This window comes from Nerophis lumbriciformis, linkage group LG02, assembly GCF_033978685.3.
Source record: "Nerophis lumbriciformis linkage group LG02, RoL_Nlum_v2.1, whole genome shotgun sequence".
Classification (NCBI taxonomy): domain Eukaryota; kingdom Metazoa; phylum Chordata; class Actinopteri; order Syngnathiformes; family Syngnathidae; genus Nerophis; species Nerophis lumbriciformis.
The window spans coordinates 69,184,359-69,202,495 of record NC_084549.2 but is presented as its reverse complement, the minus strand read 5'-3'; the positions used below and the strand labels follow the sequence as shown (position 1 = coordinate 69,202,495).

General features: G+C 38.9%; 1 protein-coding gene and 1 long non-coding RNA gene across 2 annotated transcripts in view; one reads left to right on the top strand and one right to left on the bottom strand.

Annotated features, from left to right (window-relative positions):
• Positions 1 to 18,137, bottom strand: part of LOC140677241 (uncharacterized) — a 30,390-nt gene that overhangs the window by 3,187 nt on the left and 9,066 nt on the right. The window lies entirely within an intron of this gene.
• Positions 2 to 16,867, top strand: tex36 (testis expressed 36). The gene is made up of 4 exons (XM_061967933.1): positions 2 to 44; positions 3,866 to 4,027; positions 4,245 to 4,385; positions 16,312 to 16,867. The coding sequence occupies exons 2-4, from the start codon at positions 3,926 to 3,928 to the stop codon at positions 16,771 to 16,773; spliced, it is 705 nt and encodes a 234-aa protein (XP_061823917.1). The 5' UTR covers positions 2 to 44; positions 3,866 to 3,925; the 3' UTR covers positions 16,774 to 16,867.

Genomic DNA, 18,137 nt, shown 5'->3' with positions numbered 1-18,137 from the left:
TTTGGCGAATTTTTTTGCTTTTAACAAACACATCCCTTCTTCAGGTAAAGTGTGTTGGCATCAATTGTCCACTTTTAACTTGCTGTCAGTGGGTTTGAAAATGTAACAAAAGCTCAAAACTTTTAAGCATGTTTAAAACAAATTGTGTTTGCTGTTAAATTCTCGTATGTGTTTTTGTCTTATCTGAAATACTGAGTATTGTGGAAATAAAGTTACTTTTTTTTGATAGTTTAACCCCTTCTGTTATATGTACTATAGCAGACCTGGGCAAAATACGGCCCACGAGCCATCAAGATTTTCAATCCGACATAATTTTTTTAGACCTTAAACTTCAAAACTGTAGCCGCCATTATGCTGTTTTTAAATGACCGTAAGTCTTGAACCATAGAAAGTATTTCAATGGTTGAAATCTGCCAGCCCGGAACACGTGTGTCAGAAACAGATTTTTTTTTGCAACAAAGTTCTGCATAAAAGTGAGAAAATATCATATTGTAGGTGTTTATTACACTTTGCATTCATATTTTGCTGTTTGTCACATTTTGTTTTGTTGATTGTACAATATGTCTATCGAGGAGCTGGTCTGAGAAGTAAAAGAGGAGCGACGTTCATATGTTGTTAATATTCAGTGTTTTATCGTCCATAGTTAATATTGTAAATCCCACGTAAAAGAGGAGCGATGTTCATATGTTGTTAATATTCAGTGTTTTATTGTTCATAGTTAATATTGTAAATCCCACGTACAAGAGGAGCGACGTTCATATGTTGTTAATATTCAGTGTTTTATCGTTCATAGTTAATATTGTAAATCCCACGTAAAAGAGGAGCGACGTTCATATGTTGTTAATATTCAGTGTTTTATCGTTCATAGTTAATATTGTAAATCCCACGTAAAAGAGGAACGACGTTCATATGTTGTTAATATTCAGTGTTTTATTGTTCATAGTTAATATTGAAAATCCCACGTAAAAAAGGAGCGACGTTCACATGTTGTTAATATTCAGTATTTTGTTGATCATAGTTAATATTGTAAATCTCAAGTAAAAGAGAAGCGATGTTCATATGTTGTTAATATTCAGTGTTTTATTGTTCATAGTTAATACTGTAAATCCCACGTACAAGAGGAGCGACGTTCATTTGTTGTTAATATTCAGTGTTTTATTGTTCATAGTTAATATTGAAAATCCCACGTAAAAAAGGAGCGACGTTCACATGTTGTTAATATTCAGTATTTTATTGTTCATAGTTAATATTGAAAATCCCACATAAAAAAGGAGCGACGTTCACATGTTGTTAATATTTAGTGTTCTATTTTTTATAGTTAATACTGTAAATCCCACGTAAAAGGGGAGCGACGTTCATATGTTAATATTCAGTGTTTTATTGTTCATAGTTAATATTGTAAATCCCACGTAAAAGAGGAGCGACATTCATTTGTTGTTAATATTCAGTGTTTTATTGTTCATAGTTAATATTGAAAATCCCACGTAAAAAAGGAGCGACGTTCACATGTTAATATTCAGTATTTTGTTGTTCATAGTTAATATTGTAAATCTCACGTAAAAGAGAAGCGATGTTCATATGTTGTTAATATTCAGTGTTTTATTGTTCATAGTTAATATTGTAAATCCCACGTAAAAGAGGAGCGACGTTCAAATGTTAATATTCAGTGTTTTATTTTTTATAGTTAATACTGTAAATCCCACGTAAAAAAGGAGCGACGTTCACATGTTGTTAATATTCAGTGTTTTATTGTTCATAGTTAATATTGTAAATCCCACGTAAAAGAGGAACAACGTTCATATGTTGTTAATATTAAGTGTTTTATTGTTCATAGTTAATATTGTAAACTATGTGTAAAAGAGGAGTGACGTTCATACCGTATGTTGTTAATATTCATTGTTTTATTGTTCATAGTTAATATTGTAAATCCCACGTAAAAGGGGAGCGACGTTCATATGTTGTTAATATTCAGTGTTTTATCGTTCATAGTTAATATTGAAAATCCCACGTAAAAAAGGAGCGACGTTCACATGTTGTTAATATTCAGTATTTTGTTCATAGTTAATATTGTAAATCTCACATAAAAGAGAAGCGATGTTCATATGTTGTTAATATTCAGTGTTTTATTGTTCATAGTTAATATTGTAAATCCCACGTAAAAGAGGAGCGACGTTCAAATGTTAATATTTAGTGTTTTATTTTTTATAGTTAATATTGAAAATCCCACATAAAAGAGGAGCGACGTTCACATGTTGTTAATATTCAGTATTTTGTTGTTCATAGTTAATATTGTAAATCTCGTGTAAAAGAGAAGCGATGTTCATATGTTGTTAATATTCAGTGTTTTATTGTTCATAGCTAATATTGTAAATCCCACGTAAAAGAGGAGCGACGTTCAAATGTTAATATTTAGTGTTTTATTTTTTATAGTTAATACTGTAAATCCCACGTAAAAGAGGAGCGACGTTCATATGTTGTTAATATTCAGTGTTTTATTGTTCAAAGTTAATATTGTAAATCCCACGTACAAGAGGAGCGACGTTCATTTGTTGTTAATATTCAGTGTTTTATTCTTCATAGTTAATATTGTAAATCCCACGTAAAAGAGGAGCGACGTTCAAATGTTAATATTTAGTGTTTTATTTTTTATAGTTAATACTATAAATCCCACGTAAAAGAGGAGCGACGTTCATATGTTGTTAATATTCAGTGTTTTATTGTTCAAAGTTAATATTGTAAATCCCACATACAAGAGGAGCGACGTTCATTTGTTGTTAATATTCAGTGTTTTATTGTTCATAGTTAATATTGTAAATCCCACGTAAAAGAGGAGCGACGTCCAAATGTTAATATTTAGTGTTTTATTTTTTATAGTTAATATTGAAAATCCCACGTAAAAAAGGAGCGACGTTCACATGTTGTTAATATTCAGTATTTTGTTGTTCATAGTTAATATTGTAAATCTCACGTAAAAGAGAAGCGATGTTCATATGTTGTTAATATTCAGTGTTTTATTGTTCATAGTTAATATTGTAAATCCCACGTAAAAGAGGAGCGACGTTCAAATGTTAATATTTAGTGTTATATTTTTCATAGTTAATATTGTAAATCCCACGTAAAAGGGGAGCGACGTTCATATGTTGTTAATCAGTGTTTTATTGTTCATAGTTAATATTGTAAATCCCACGTTAGGAGCGTGGTTCACATGTTGTTAATATTCAGTGTTTTATTGTTCATAGTTAATACTGTAAATCCCACGTAAAAGAGGAGCGACGTTCAAATGTTAATATTTAGTGTTTTATTTTTTATAGTTAATACTGTAAATCCCACGTAAAAGAGAAGTGATGTTCATATGTAGTTAATATTCAGTGTTTTATTGTTCATAATTAATATTGTAAATCCCACGTAAAAGAGGAGCGACATTCATATGTTGTTAATATTCAGTGTATTATTGTTCATAGTTAATATTGTAAATCCCACTTTCTTTATTTTAATGTACAAACTGTATAATTCCATTCTGTTTTTTTGAGGTGGACATTGTGACTTATGGTATTAAGTGTTCCTGAAAAAAAAAAAGGGACCCAAACACATACTGGACAGCAGATTTTTATAGCTATGTGTACATATAATTTATACATACATACACATTGCCCCACCCCCGACACATTTTTTTCCCTCAATGTGGTCCCTGAGTCAAAATAGTTGCCCAGCTCTGTGCTATATAGTGTTTGCAAACATCCCATTAATTGCAACTGACAATGGAGTCAATAGTGCGTCAGTAATCTGCAGATAACATTTTGTCCCTTTTGCGTTGCAGTTCACCACCTGCGTGGCAAACTGAGCTCACCTTGTTTTGTTTTGGCAGCACATTGCCATAGTTACCAGGGCTTTGCTGAGCTGTAAAGCCCGGGTGGTGTGTGTGCCAATGTCTGCGTGTTTTGGTAAAACCCAGGAGGCCGAAATGTCTGCCAAAATGATCAAAAGGGGAAAGCGGCATTATTCTCCTAAGGGCAACGACGCCAAATGGGTAAGACCTCTTTTTTTTCCCCCCTCAAATAATTTAATAATCTCTTTTGTAAACACGCAAAACCCTTCAAATGCAATTGTCCAATTGTTGAAAAAATGTGCAATCAAAAAGAAAATGCACACGAGAGTGAATACCACTAATACCTTGCATTGTAGAGATGTACCTAATGTAGTGTCCGGCGAGTGTCTGTCGTCGCCTTATAACGTTTCTCCTCAAGTTTCCTCACCCAGATGTGCCGCAGACCGAGGGCAGGAATCGCGAGCTGTCCACCAGCACCGGGCTCATGCTGACCCAAGTGACCGACTCGCTGCCACAGGCCTTCGACTTTGAACGCTTTCCCAAACTGAGGATGGAGCACGTACGTATGTAAACAACTAAACGCTCGGCGTCAGTGTAGGCCGAGTCGGACGGAATTTAAAGGGTGGATTGCTGTGTTTATTGGAATGAGGCAACCTCTGAAAGTTCTGAACTCCTGTTTCCATTCCAGTGTTGTGTTATAATGTTGATGTAGGTCACCGGTGTCAAACTCAAGGCCACTAGCTGCGGAAGCTAGCTCTCCAATCAGCTGAACAGACTCAATAACTCCACGGTGACGTTTTGGTGGATTTACTGAGGCATTTGTGAAAACTTAGCGTTTTTTTCCGGACCATATAGTGTACCGGTATTCAAGCCGCACCCACTAAATTTTTGTAGAAAAAAAAATGTTGTCATTATATTAGCCGCACCGGACTATAAGCCGCAGATATATACGGTTTAACATTTGTGGTTTTTACACAGAAAGGTTTTGCAAATGTTTATTTACATACCTGAAATGATTCGTGTAACACGGCAGTAAAACGGCTGATCAAACAAAACAGGAGTCATCGTCATGGACCCACTAGCTGCGGAAGCTAGCTCTCCAATCAGCTGAACAGACTCAATAACTCCACGGTGACGTTTTGGTGGATTTACTGAGGAATTTGTGAATACTTAGCGTTTTTTTACCGGACCATATAGCGTACCGGTATTTAAGCCGCACCCACTAAATTTTTGTAGAAAAAAAATATGTCATTATATTAGCCGCACCGGACTATAAGCTGCAGATATATACGTTGTAAAATTAGTTGTTTTTTTTTACACAGGTTTATTTACATACCTTAAATGATGTGTGTAACACGGCAGTAAAACGGCTGATCAAACAAAACAGAAGTCATCGACATGGACCCCACTAGCTGCGGAAGCTATCTCTCCAATCAGCTGAACAGACTCAATAACTCCACAGTGACGTTTTGGTGAATTTACTGACGAATTTGTGAATACTTAGCGTTTTTTTCCGGACCATATAGCGTACCGGTATTTAAGCCGCACCCACTACAATTTTGTAGAAAAAAATATTTTTTCATTGTATTAGCCGCACCGGACTATAAGCCGCAGATATATACGTTGTAAAATTAGATTTTTTGTTTTACACAGAAAGGTTTATTTACATACCTTAAATGATGCGTGTAAAACGGCTGATCAAACAAAACAGAAGTCATCGTCATGGACCCACTAGCTACATTTTTGTAGAAAAAAATATGTCATATTAGCCGCACCGGACTATAAGCCGCAGATATATAGTTGTAAAATTAGGTTGTTTTATTTACACATGTTTATTTGCATACCTTAAATGATGCGTGTAACACGGCAGTAAAACGGCTGATCAGACAAAACAGAAGTCATCGTCATGGACCCACTAGCTGCGGAAGCTAGCTCTCCAATCAGCTGAACAGACTCAATAACTCCACGGTGACGTTTTGGTGGATTTACTGAGGAATTTGTGAATACTTTGCGTTTTTTTACCGGACCATATAGCGTACCGGTATTTAAGCTGCACCCACTACATTTTTGTAGAAAAAAAATATTTGTCATATTAGCCGCACCGGACTATAAGCCGCAGATATATACGTTTTAAAATGTGTTTTTTTTCCACAGAAAGGTTTTGCAAATGTTTATTTACATACCTTAAATGATGCGTGTAACACGGCAGTAAAACGGCTGATCAAACAAAACAGAAGTCATCGTCATGGACCCACTAGCTGCGGAAGCTAGCTCTCCAATCAACTGAACAAACTCAATAACTCCACGGTGACGTTTTGGTGAAATTACTAAAGAATTTGTGAATACTTAGCGTTTTTTTCCAGACCATATAGTGTACCAGTATTTAAGCCGCACCCACTAAATTTTTGTAGAAAAAAAATATTTTGTCATTATATTAGCCGCACCGGATTATAAGCCGCAAATATATACGTTGTGAAATTAGTTGTTTTTTTTTTACACAGGTTTATTTACATACCTTAAATGATGCGTGTAACACGGCAGTAAAACGGCTGATCAAACAAAACAGAAGTCATCGTCTTGGACCCTCTAGCTGCGGATGCTAGCTCTCCAATCAGCTGAACAGACTCAATAACTCCACGGTGACGTTTTAGTGGATTTACTGAGGAATTTGTGAATACTTACCGTTTTATTCCGGACCATATAGCGTACCGGTATTCAAGCCGCACCCACTAAATTTTTGTAGAAAAAAAAATGTTGTCATTATATTAGCCGCACCGGATTATAAGCCGCAGATATATACGGTTTAACATTTGTGGTTTTTACACAGAAAGGTTTTGCAAATGTTTGTTTACATACCTTAAATGATTCGTGTAACGCGGCAGTAAAACGGCTGATCAGACAAAACCGAAGTCATGGTCATGGACCCACTAGCTGCGGAAGCTAGCTCTCCAATCAGCTGAACAGACTCAATAACTCCACGGTGACGTTTTGGTGGATTTACTGAGGAATTTGTGAATACTTAGCGTTTTTTTACCGGACCATATAGCGTACCGGTATTTAAGCCGCACCCACTAAATTTTTGTAGAAAAAAAAAAAATGTCATTATATTAGCCGCACCGGACTATAAGCCGCAGATATATACGGTTTAACATTTGTGGTTTTTACACAGAAAGGTTTTGCAAATGTTTATTTACATACCTTAAATGATGCGTGTAACACGGCAGTAAAACGGCCGATCAAACAAAACAGGAGTCATGGTCATGGACCCACTAGCTGCGGAAGCTAGCTCTCCAATCAGCTGAACAGACTCAATAACTCCACGGTGACGTTTTGGTGGATTTACTGAGGAATTTGTGAATACTTACCGTTTTATCCCGGACCATATAGCGTACCGGTATTCAAGCCGCACCCACTAAATTTTTGTAGAAAAAAAAAAAGTCATTATATTAGCCGCACCGGACTATAAGCCGCAGATATATACGGTTTAACATTTGTGGTTTTTACACAGAAAGGTTTTGCAAATGTTTATTTACATACCTTAAATGATGCGTGTAACACGGCAGTAAAACGGCTGATCAAACAAAACAGAAGTCATCATCATGGACCCACTAGCTGCGGAAGCTCGCTCTCCAATCAGCTGAACAGACTCAATAACTCCACGGTGACGTTTTGGTGAATTTACTGAGGATTCTTTGAATACTTACCGTTTTTTCCGGACCATATAGCGTACCGGTATTTAAGCCGCACCCACTAAATTTGTAGAAAAAAATATTTGTCATATTAGCCGCACCGGACTATAAGACGCAGATATATACGTTGTAAAATTAGTTGTTGTTTTTTTACACAGGTTTATTTACATACCTTAAATGATGCGTGTAACATGGCAGTAAAATGGCTGATCAAACAAAACAGAAGTCATCATCATGGACCCACTAGCTGCAAAAGCTAGCTGTCCAATCAGCTGAACAGACTCAATAATTCCACTGTGACGTTTTGGTGAATTTACTGAGGAATTTGTGAATACTTAGCGTTTTTTTCCGGACCATATAGCGTACCGGTATTTAAGCCGCACCCACTACAATTTTGCAGAAAAAAATATTTTTTCATTATATTAGCCGCACCGGACTATAAGCCGCAGATATATACGTTGTAAAATTAGATTTTTTGTTTTACACAGAAAGGTTTATTTACATACCTTAAATGATGCGTGTAAAACGGCTGATCAAACAAAACAGAAGTCATCGTCATGGACCCTACTAGCTACATTTTTGTAGAAAAAAATATGTCATATTAGCCGCACCGGACTATAAGCCGCAGATATATAGTTGTAAAATTAGGTTGTTTTATTTACACATGTTTATTTGCATACCTTAAATGATGCGTGTAACACGGCAGTAAAACGGCTGATCAGACAAAACAGAAGTCATCGTCATGGACCCACTAGCTGCGGAAGCTAGCTCTCCAATCAGCTGAACAGACTCAATAACTCCACGGTGACGTTTTGGTGGATTTACTGAGGAATTTGTGAATACTTAGCGTTTTTTTACCGGACCATATAGCGTACCGGTATTTAAGCTGCACCCACTACATTTTTGTAGAAAAAAAATAGTTGTCATATTAGCCGCACCGGACTATAAGCCGCAGATATATACGGTTTAAAATTAGTTGTTTTTACACAGAAAGGTTTTGCAAATGTTTATTTACATACCTTAAATGATGCGTGTAACACGGCAGTAAAACGGCCGATCAAACAAAACAGAAGCCATCGTCATGGACCCCACTAGCTGCAGAAGCTAGCTCTCCAATCAGCTGAACAGACTCAATAACTCCACGGTGACGTTTTGGTGAATTTACTGAGGAATTTGTGAATACTTACCGTTTTTTCCGGACCATATAGCGTACCGGTATTCAATCCTCACCCACTAAATTTGTATAGGAAAAAATATTTGTCATTATATTAGCCACACCGAACTATAGGCCGCAGATATATATGTTGTAAAATTAATTTTTTTTTTTTTTTACACAGGTTTATTTACATACCTTAAATGATGCGTGTAACACGGCAGTAAAACGGCTGATCAGACAAAACAGAAGTCATCGTCATGGACCCACTAGCTGCGGAAGCTAGCTCTCCAATCAGCTGAACAGACTCAATAACTCCACGGTGACGTTTTGGTGGATTTACTGAGGAATTTGTGAATACTTAGCGTTTTTTTACCGGGCCATATAGCGTACCGGTATTTAAGCTGCACCCACTACATTTTTGCAGAAAAAAAATAGTTGTCATATTAGCCGCACCGGACTATAAGCCGCAGATATATACGGCTTAAAATTAGTTGTTTTTACACAGAAAGGTTTTGCAAATGTTTATTTACATACCTTAAATGATGCGTGTAACACGGCAGTAAAACAGCTGATCAGACAAAACAGAAATCATGGTCATGGACCCACTCGCTGCGGAAGCCAGCTCTCCAATCAGCTGAACAGACTCAATAACTCCTCGGTGACGTTTTGGTGAATTTACTGAGGAATTTGTGAATACTTACCGTTTTTTTCTGGATCATATAGCGTACCGGTATTTAAGCCACACCCACTAAATTTGTATAGGAACAAATATTTGTCATTATATTAGCCGCACCGGACCATAAGCCGCAGATATATACGTTGTAAAATGAGGTTGTTTTTTTTTTACACAGAAAGGTTTATTTACATACCTTAAATGATGCGTGTAACATGGCAGTAAAACGGCTGATCAAACAAAACAGAAGTCATGGTCATGGACCCACGAGCTGCGGAAGCTAGCTCTCCAATCAGCTGAACAGACTCAATAACTCCTCGGTGACGTTTTGGTGAATTTACTGAGGAATTTGTGAAACTGAAACCATACAAAAAGAATGCCATCGTAAGGTAATAATACTAACACAGACACGTCTACAGGTTGATTACATTACGATAGCATGTACAATATGCATGAAAACACTCCGGTCAAACGTGACGGTTTAGTAAGTATGAACAGTTTTAGTTATATTGTAAAACTTACAAATGTTGTTTGGAGTGACGAATGATGAAACCATACGAGTAGAAAGGCTATGGAAAAACTAGTAGGCGGAACGGCATTTGTACTTCCGGTTCAAGGCACTGTAGACGTTCAACACTGCAGTGCGCAAACTCGCCCAAAAGATGGCGCCATAGCACAAACAATAAAACACCTTTTCAGCGTCGGTGTTTGTTGAATACAAAACATGGCCGTTTGCGAAAGAAATCCATAAATTAGCCGCACCGTTTTATAAGCCGCAGGGTCCAAAGCATTGGAAAAAAGTAGCGACTTACAGTACGGAAAATACATGCAATATTTGCTTTTCACTTTGACTTACAATTTCGAAGCAAGTCATCCATAAAACTAAAAAAAACATTTGGAAGAAATTAGCGAATTGTGTAACGAAGCTATTATACGTTTATATTCATAAATATATTCACTGTTAGTTCCCATGTGGCTCTCAATAAAAACGAGTTTGACACCCTTGAAGGCGTTAATAACTCAAAAGCTAGTAGAGGCTGACTCAACAGCGCCTTTGCTGGTGGCACCCAAGTAGTGCACCCCATTTAATTAATAATCAACAGTCAACTCCACACAAAGATCCATAAATCAAGGCCTTTTTCAGAGTGAGGATACTGTCGGAGGCAGATATTTACATATATCCGTATTTAAGTGTTACTTCTTTTCATTTCATAATCATATTACAAAACAGCTGGTGTTTTTCTTCCAATTGTGGTCTTTTGGTTGTCTGCAATTACTGTGTGCTTAAACCTTGAGTGAGGAATGTAAGAAAGAGAGATACTCCTTTCTCTTATCTAGCCTTATGTCCAGGTGCGGAGGACAATGGGCATGTGTTTTGGCTGGAGGGACAAGACTGCGAGGGTGGGAGGAAGAGAGACTTAAGAGGGGAGAGGGTTTTTCAAGGGGGGGGGGGGGCAGACCATCTTGGCGGCGCGATTGAATGTTTTATGCTGGACTGGTCTCAATATATTTACAAAGCTTTGCAAATATATTACAAAATACCTATTCTGTCTCTGGTGGTTTTTCTACTCAGCTTTAAGTGTCGTAAAGAGCTTGGGAGCGACTTGTGACTTGAATTCCCTGGGAGGAACAACTGGTCCAAACGCAACAATACACCCATCCATCCATCCATCCATCTTCTTCCGCTTATCCGAGGTCGGGTCGCGGGGGCAGCAGCCTAAGCAGGGAAGCCCAGACTTCCCTCTCCCCAGCCGCTGCGTCCAGCTCTTCCCGTGGGACCCCGAGGCGTTCCCAGGCCAGCCGGGAGACATAGTCTTCCCAACGTGCCCTGGGTCTTCCCCGCGGCCTCCTACCGGTCGGACGCACCCTAAACACCTCCCTAGGGAGGCGCTCGGGTGGCATCCTGACCAGATGCCCGAACCACCTCATCTGGCTCCTCTCCATGTGGAGGAGCAGCGGCTTTACTTTGAGCTCCTCCCGGATGGCAGAGCTTCTCACCCTATCTCTAAGGGAGAACCACGCCACCCGGCGGAGGAAACTCATTTCGGCCGCTTGTACCCGTGATCTTGTCCTTTCGGTCATAACCCAAAGCTCATGACCATAGGTGAGGATGGGGACGTAGATCGACCGGTAAATTGAGAGCTTTGCCTTCCGGCTCAGCTCCTTCTTCACCACAACGGATCGATACAGCGTCCGCATTACTGAAGACGCCGCACCGATCCGCCTGTCGATCTCACGATCCACTCTTCCCTCATTCGTGAACAAGACTCTGAGGTACTTGAACTCCTCCACTTGGGGCAAGATCTCCTCCCCAACCCTGAGATGGCACTCCACCCTTTTCCGGGCGAGAACCATGGACTCGGACTTGGAGGTGCTGATTCTCATCTCAGTCGCTTCACACTCGGCTGCGAACCGATCCAGCGAGAGCTGAAGATCCTGGCCAGATGAAGCCATCAGGACCACATCATCTGCAAAAAGCAGAGACCTAATCCTGCAGCCACCAAACCAGATCCCCTCAACGCCTTGACTGCGCCTAGAAATTCTGTCCATAAAAGTTATGAACAGAATGGGTGACAAAGGGCAGCCTTGGCGGAGTCCAACCCTCACTGGAAACGTGTCCGACTTACTGCCGGCAATGCAGACCAATCTCTGGCACTGAGCATACAGGGAGCGGACTGCCACAATCAGACAGTCCGTTACCCCATACTCTCTGAGCACTCCCCACAGGACTTCCCGAGGGACACGGTCGAATGCCTTCTCCAAGTCCACAAAACACATGTAGACTGGTTGGGCAAACTCTCATGCACCCTCAAGGACCCTGCCGAGAGTATAGAGCTGGTCCACAGTTCCACGACCAGGACGAAAACCACACTGTTCCTCCTGAATCCGAGGTTCGACTATCCGGCGTAGCCTCCTCTCCAGTACACCTGAATAGACCTTACCGGGAAGGCTGAGGAGTGTGATCCCACAATAGTTAGAACACACCCTCCGGTTCCCCTTTTTAAAGAGAGGAACCACCACCCCGGTCTGCCAATCCAGAGGTACCGCCCCCGATGTCCACGCGATGCTGCAGAGTCTTGTCAACCAAGACAGCCCCACAACAATACACACATTCTATAAAGGACATTTTCAGTAACTATTGGGACACGGTTTACCTCCCAAAATACATTTTATACAGAATACTGTACATTTGTCTCGTAGTTCATATAATGCTGATAGGTTGGCATATGAACATTAAAAAATAGCACTGTAATGCAAAATAATAATGTCAACTACTTGCAGATTTAACCAATTGTTGGTCCCTAGGTTGTAGTCATGAGTGATTGACCTCTGCCTAGCAACAAGTCCCAAAAAAAAAAACAATCCAAGCAATTCTGTTGATCTGCATTGATATATACAGGCATGTGATTTTTCCGTCTAAAGTCGGAATTCCGTCTTTTTTCATCTCGGGAGAAAAAAAATAATTATCTCCCGTTTTTCCGGGTTTTTTTTCGACCCTAAATCAAGATTGGAGACGTAGTTTATATTACGCCGTAGTTGATTGGTCGATATGTTCCTTGTGACCAATCAGGACATCTGTTATGAATGATGACGTTAATAACGTCATCATTCATATTCATAATGGTTATTACCGCCATTTTCCATATGTAAACGATGTCGGTTCTCGAGAGAAAGGACGCTTTACGAGTAAAAGAAATTGATAAACATGTCAAAAATAAGTTTCGATGGGACTGGATGGAAAGGGAAATCACTGATACTGTTGGGAAGAAGGAAGTTACGACTTTGTTAGGTGATTTTATTCGGAAAATCGATCGTCCCGGAAAGGTTTTGTGCACGTGGTGTCATGATAATATTGACTATGGATCACGAAGTTTCAAGGCTTTGGAAGTACATGCGAAACGCCAAAAACATATGAAACAACTTGAAGCAAGGAAAACGAACTTTTCACTAGCTGGTACTTTTGGATGTCAACCGAAAGTGAGCAAACCTTACGGACTTCATCCTTTGTTTACATCGACAACTGCCGTAGACATCGAGAGGAAAGATCCACTCAAACAACCCACTTCAGTTGCAGACAGGGTTGTTAATAATGAGGTAAGCTAAAAAATATTTGCTTGCGAAATACGCATGTTTGTTTTAAATATTAACCAATTATTGCTTTGCGAAATATAAATGGGTTTTTCTAAAAATAAAAAGCCACGTGAAAATATATTATGAAATTACAGAAATTCAAAGAGTCGCATTATTGATTCCAGTTAACAATTTATTTGAAATAAATTTGCATATAATACTATTTTGTAATATTAAGTTCTTATGTAGTCTCTTGAAACAATATTGTCAGTGGTGTAACAATCTTGAAGGTAAATATTTTCACACTTGTTTCATGCAATATGTCAGTGTCCTCACATTATTATTATTTCCTATTTTCAAATATGAGTAAACAATACTAAACATGTTTAATTATTTTTTTATAAATTGATATCATATTTTGGCGAAACGAATGAAATGTTTACATTTGGTATTTTGTTATATTTATAACTAAACTTGTAGGCAATTAGGCATAAACATTAAAACTGTGAATTGTTATTAGTGGTTATGTATTTTACAATTAATGCTACTTTCTGATAGCATATATCATGTAATAGTCTTAACTTTAAAATATATTTTGTATAATAATAAATCTTGGCAAACCTGTTACACCACTGATCATTTTTTTTACCCCATATATACAATATCTGACTAATAGTAATGATAGAATGATTTCAAATATGAAAGGAAATTTTATTTTAGAGCAATCTGCTTATTACCAAAACCTAGGCAAATTTTGAGAATGACCCATATTGTGTAAGAAGCTACAAAAGCAGAGACCAAAAGGAAAATGCAGGCTGCTCAGAAATTTGCAAGGAAAGCTCATGTTAGGGCTCTCCGAGAAAGCTAATGTGTGAAGTGAACTGAAGTAATACTGTTAATAAACTGTAGATAATAACACTGATCAATGTGACACCTGTGGATGTGATATGAACACAAGATGTAAATATTAGTGACTAAATACTGTTGGGACTGAACCATATACAGTGATTCATTAGGATAATTGGGTTATGTATGTTCTATTAATGATGTTTTCATGTCTTTAAACACTAAAATATTTTCTTCAAATGGTGCTGTCTTTGTTAATTTTAGCATGTTAAATTGGTGAAAAACCAGGCCTTCGTCCCCCAGACCCCCGGAAATTTTTTCAGTCTTTTTCATTGTGGTCAAATCACATGCCTGTGTGTATACAGGTAAAAGCCAGTAAATTAGAATATTTTGAAAAACTTGATTTATTTCAGTAATTGCATTCAAAAGGTGTAACTTGTACATTATATTTATTCATTGCACACAGACTGATGCATTCAAATGTTTATTTCATTTAATTTTGATGATTTGAAGTGGCAACAAATGAAAATCCAAAATTCCGTGTGTCACAAAATTAGAATATTACTTAAGGCTAATACAAAAAAGGGATTTTTAGAAATGTTGGCCAACTGAAAAGTATGAAAATGAAAAATATGAGCATGTACAATACTCAATACTTGGTTGGAGCTCCTTTTGCCTCAATTACTGCGTTAATGCGGCGTGGCATGGAGTCGATGAGTTTCTGGCACTGCTCAGGTGTTATGAGAGCCCAGGTTGCTCTGATAGTGGCCTTCAACTCTTCTGCGTTTTTGGGTCTGGCATTCTGCATCTTCCTTTTCACAATACCCCACAGCTTTTCTATGGGGCTAAGGTCAGGGGAGTTGGCGGGCCAATTTAGAACAGAAATACCATGGTCCGTAAACCAGGCACGGGTAGATTTTGCGCTGTGTGCAGGCGCCAAGTCCTGCTGGAACTTGAAATCTCCATCTCCATAGAGCAGGTCAGCAGCAGGAAGCATGAAGTGCTCTAAAACTTGCTGGTAGACGGCTGCGTTGACCCTGGATCTCAGGAAACAGAGTGGACCGACACCAGCAGATGACATGGCACCCCAAACCATCACCCAACCATGCAAATTTTGCATTTCCTTTGGAAATCGAGGTCCCAGAGTCTGGAGGAAGACAGGAGAGGCACAGGATCCACGTTGCCTGAAGTCTAGTGTAAAGTTTCCACCATCAGTGATGGTTTGGGGTGCCATGTCATCTGCTGGTGTCGGTCCACTCTGTTTCCTGAGATCCAGGGTCAACGCAGCCGTCTACCAGCAAGTTTTAGAGCACTTCATGCTTCCTGCTGCTGACCTGCTCTATGGAGATGGAGATTTCAAGTTCCAACAGGACTTGGCGCCTGCACACAGCGCAAAATCTACCCGTGCCTGGTTTACGGACCATGGTATTTCTGTTCTAAATTGGCCCGCCAACTCCCCTGACCTTAGCCCCATAGAAAATCTGTGGGGTATTGTGAAAAGGAAGATGCAGAATGCCAGACCCAAAAACGCAGAAGAGTTGAAGGCCACTATCAGAGCAACCTGGGCTCTCATAACACCTGAGCAGTGCCAGAAACTCATCGACTCCATGCCACGCCGCATTAACGCAGTAATTGAGGCAAAAGGAGCTCCAACCAAGTATTGAGTATTGTACATGCTCATTTTTTTCATTTTCATACTTTTCAGTTGGCCAACATTTCTAAAAATCCCTTTTTTGTATTAGCCTTAAGTAATATTCTAATTTTGTGACACACGGAATTTTGGATTTTCATTTGTTGCCACTTCAAATCATCAAAATTAAATGAAATAAACATTTGAATGCATCAGTCTGTGTGCAATGAATAAATATAATGTACAAGTTACACCTTTTGAATGCAATTACTGAAATAAATCAAGTTTTTCAAAATATTCTAATTTACTGGCTTTTACCTGTGTGTGTGTGTGTGTATATATATATATATATATATATATATATATATATATATTTTTTTTTTTTAAATAAATAAATCTGATTGTGTACCTGTTTGACAGAAAACCAGGACATATCCAGTGTCAGACATCAACAACAGGCTTTCCCTCCACGAAAATATCATCGTTTTCGACGATGTGAGTACGAAACCGTGCGTTTTGTGTTTCGCTTCACGCTTTAAAAGCCGACGTTTTGCCACGTGGTCTTGCCAGGGCGCGGGACGCAGAAAGTGTCCCCAGGACGCCAGCATGCACAGATCCCACTTCTGCCTGTGCCACGACGGCCGCAAAGGCAGCGTTAAAGTGGGCGACTCGGTCTACCGGGCCGACTACGCCACGCAGCCGACCGTGGAGGATACCACCGCCACCAGGCGCTTCCCGCGTGATCACAAGAAGAAGTGCGAGAAGACGGCTACGGCGCCGGGCGAAGGGGACTTCATGTGGTTTGGGAAACATAATCGTGACGAAGAGATCAGCATGGAAGTGCTGGGCTTCGCCAACCTTAAAACATCCATCAGGCCGTAGGATTCCCACTTAAAGTAGCTTAATAATAAATAAAAGACCTAATGCAAAATACTCCCTTTATATTGTCTGCAGTTTTGTGCAAAAACAAACTATTGTGGACAACTAGATGAGGCAATGCTGAAGTTGAAGTGAAATGCTGACAGAATGTAGTATGAATGTAAGAACAGTTTGAATGTTGGAATGTTTGAATTTCCAGGAAAACCGGAATTTGGTTTGGAACTTGGGAAAGTGTTAGTTTGAATGTCCAGGATGAGTGGAATGTGTTGATGTTGGTATGGTTTGAATAGGTTGAAAAATGTGGGGAATTGTGCAACTTGGAAAAATGTCCCATTCATTTCAATGGGAACTTCCTGGAAATTTGAGAATTTTGGGAAAAGCGGGAGTTTTTTGGAAAATTATACATTTCTCAACATGCTATTGCAACAAATCTAGGGATTTCACCATCCAGGGGTGCTCATTACGTTGATCGCGAGCTACCGGTCGATCGTGGAGGGTGTGTCAGTCGATCACCAGCCAGGAATTAAAAAAATAGTCCTAAAAATGAGCGATCATAAATCTTCACTATGACGTCACTTGATTGACATTCACGGCACCCGAGGGTCTTCTGAGATGACGCTGGCTGCTGCCAGCTCATTAAAATTACCGACTGGAAGGCGAGAAACACTTTATTTCAACACTCTGGCGCCGTACCTGTCGTCAAAACTCCAAAGACCGACTGCACAGTTGCACAATAAAAGCTCTGCTTCATCCTGCCTGCGCTAACAAAATAAGAGTCTCAGAAAGCTGGCGTGCACAAGCTGGCAAGCTACGGAGTTTGCCGACAATGTATTTCTTGTAAAGTGTATACAAAGGAGTACGGAAGCTGGACAAATAAGATGCCAAAAACCAACCACTTTCATGTGGTTTTGGACAGAAAGGAGGACTTTTTTTCTCCATTCGAAAGTGTGGACGTTATCAGCACCACTGTCTGATTCCAATCAATGCAAGTCATCAGAATCAGGTAATACACCAACTTATATTCTTGTCTTCATGAAAGAAAGGAATCTATATGTGTTAAACATGCTTGTATTATCTTTAAACACCTTAACTTGTTAACAATATTAACTATATGTGTTAAACATGCTTGTATTATCTTTAAACACCTTTAAGTTGTTAACAATATTAACTATATGTGTTAAACATGCTTGTATTATCTTTAAACACCTTTAAGTTGTTAACAATATTAACTATATGTGTTAAACATGCTTGTATTATCTTTAAACACTTTTAAGTTGTTAACAATATTAACTATATGTGTTAAACATGCTTGTATTATCTTTAAACACCTTTACCTTGTTAACAATATTGAATATATGTGTTAAACA

Excerpts from the sequence above, each read along its gene's own strand:
- tex36 (XM_061967933.1), top strand. The coding sequence starts at position 3,926 with ATGTCTGCGTGTTTTGGTAAAACCCAGGAGGCCGAAATGTCTGCCAAA. Across the intron at positions 4,028-4,244 it reads AGGGCAACGACGCCAAATGG|TTTCCTCACCCAGATGTGCC; the intron begins GTAAGACCTCTT and ends TTTCTCCTCAAG. Across the intron at positions 4,386-16,311 it reads CCAAACTGAGGATGGAGCAC|AAAACCAGGACATATCCAGT; the intron begins GTACGTATGTAA and ends CCTGTTTGACAG.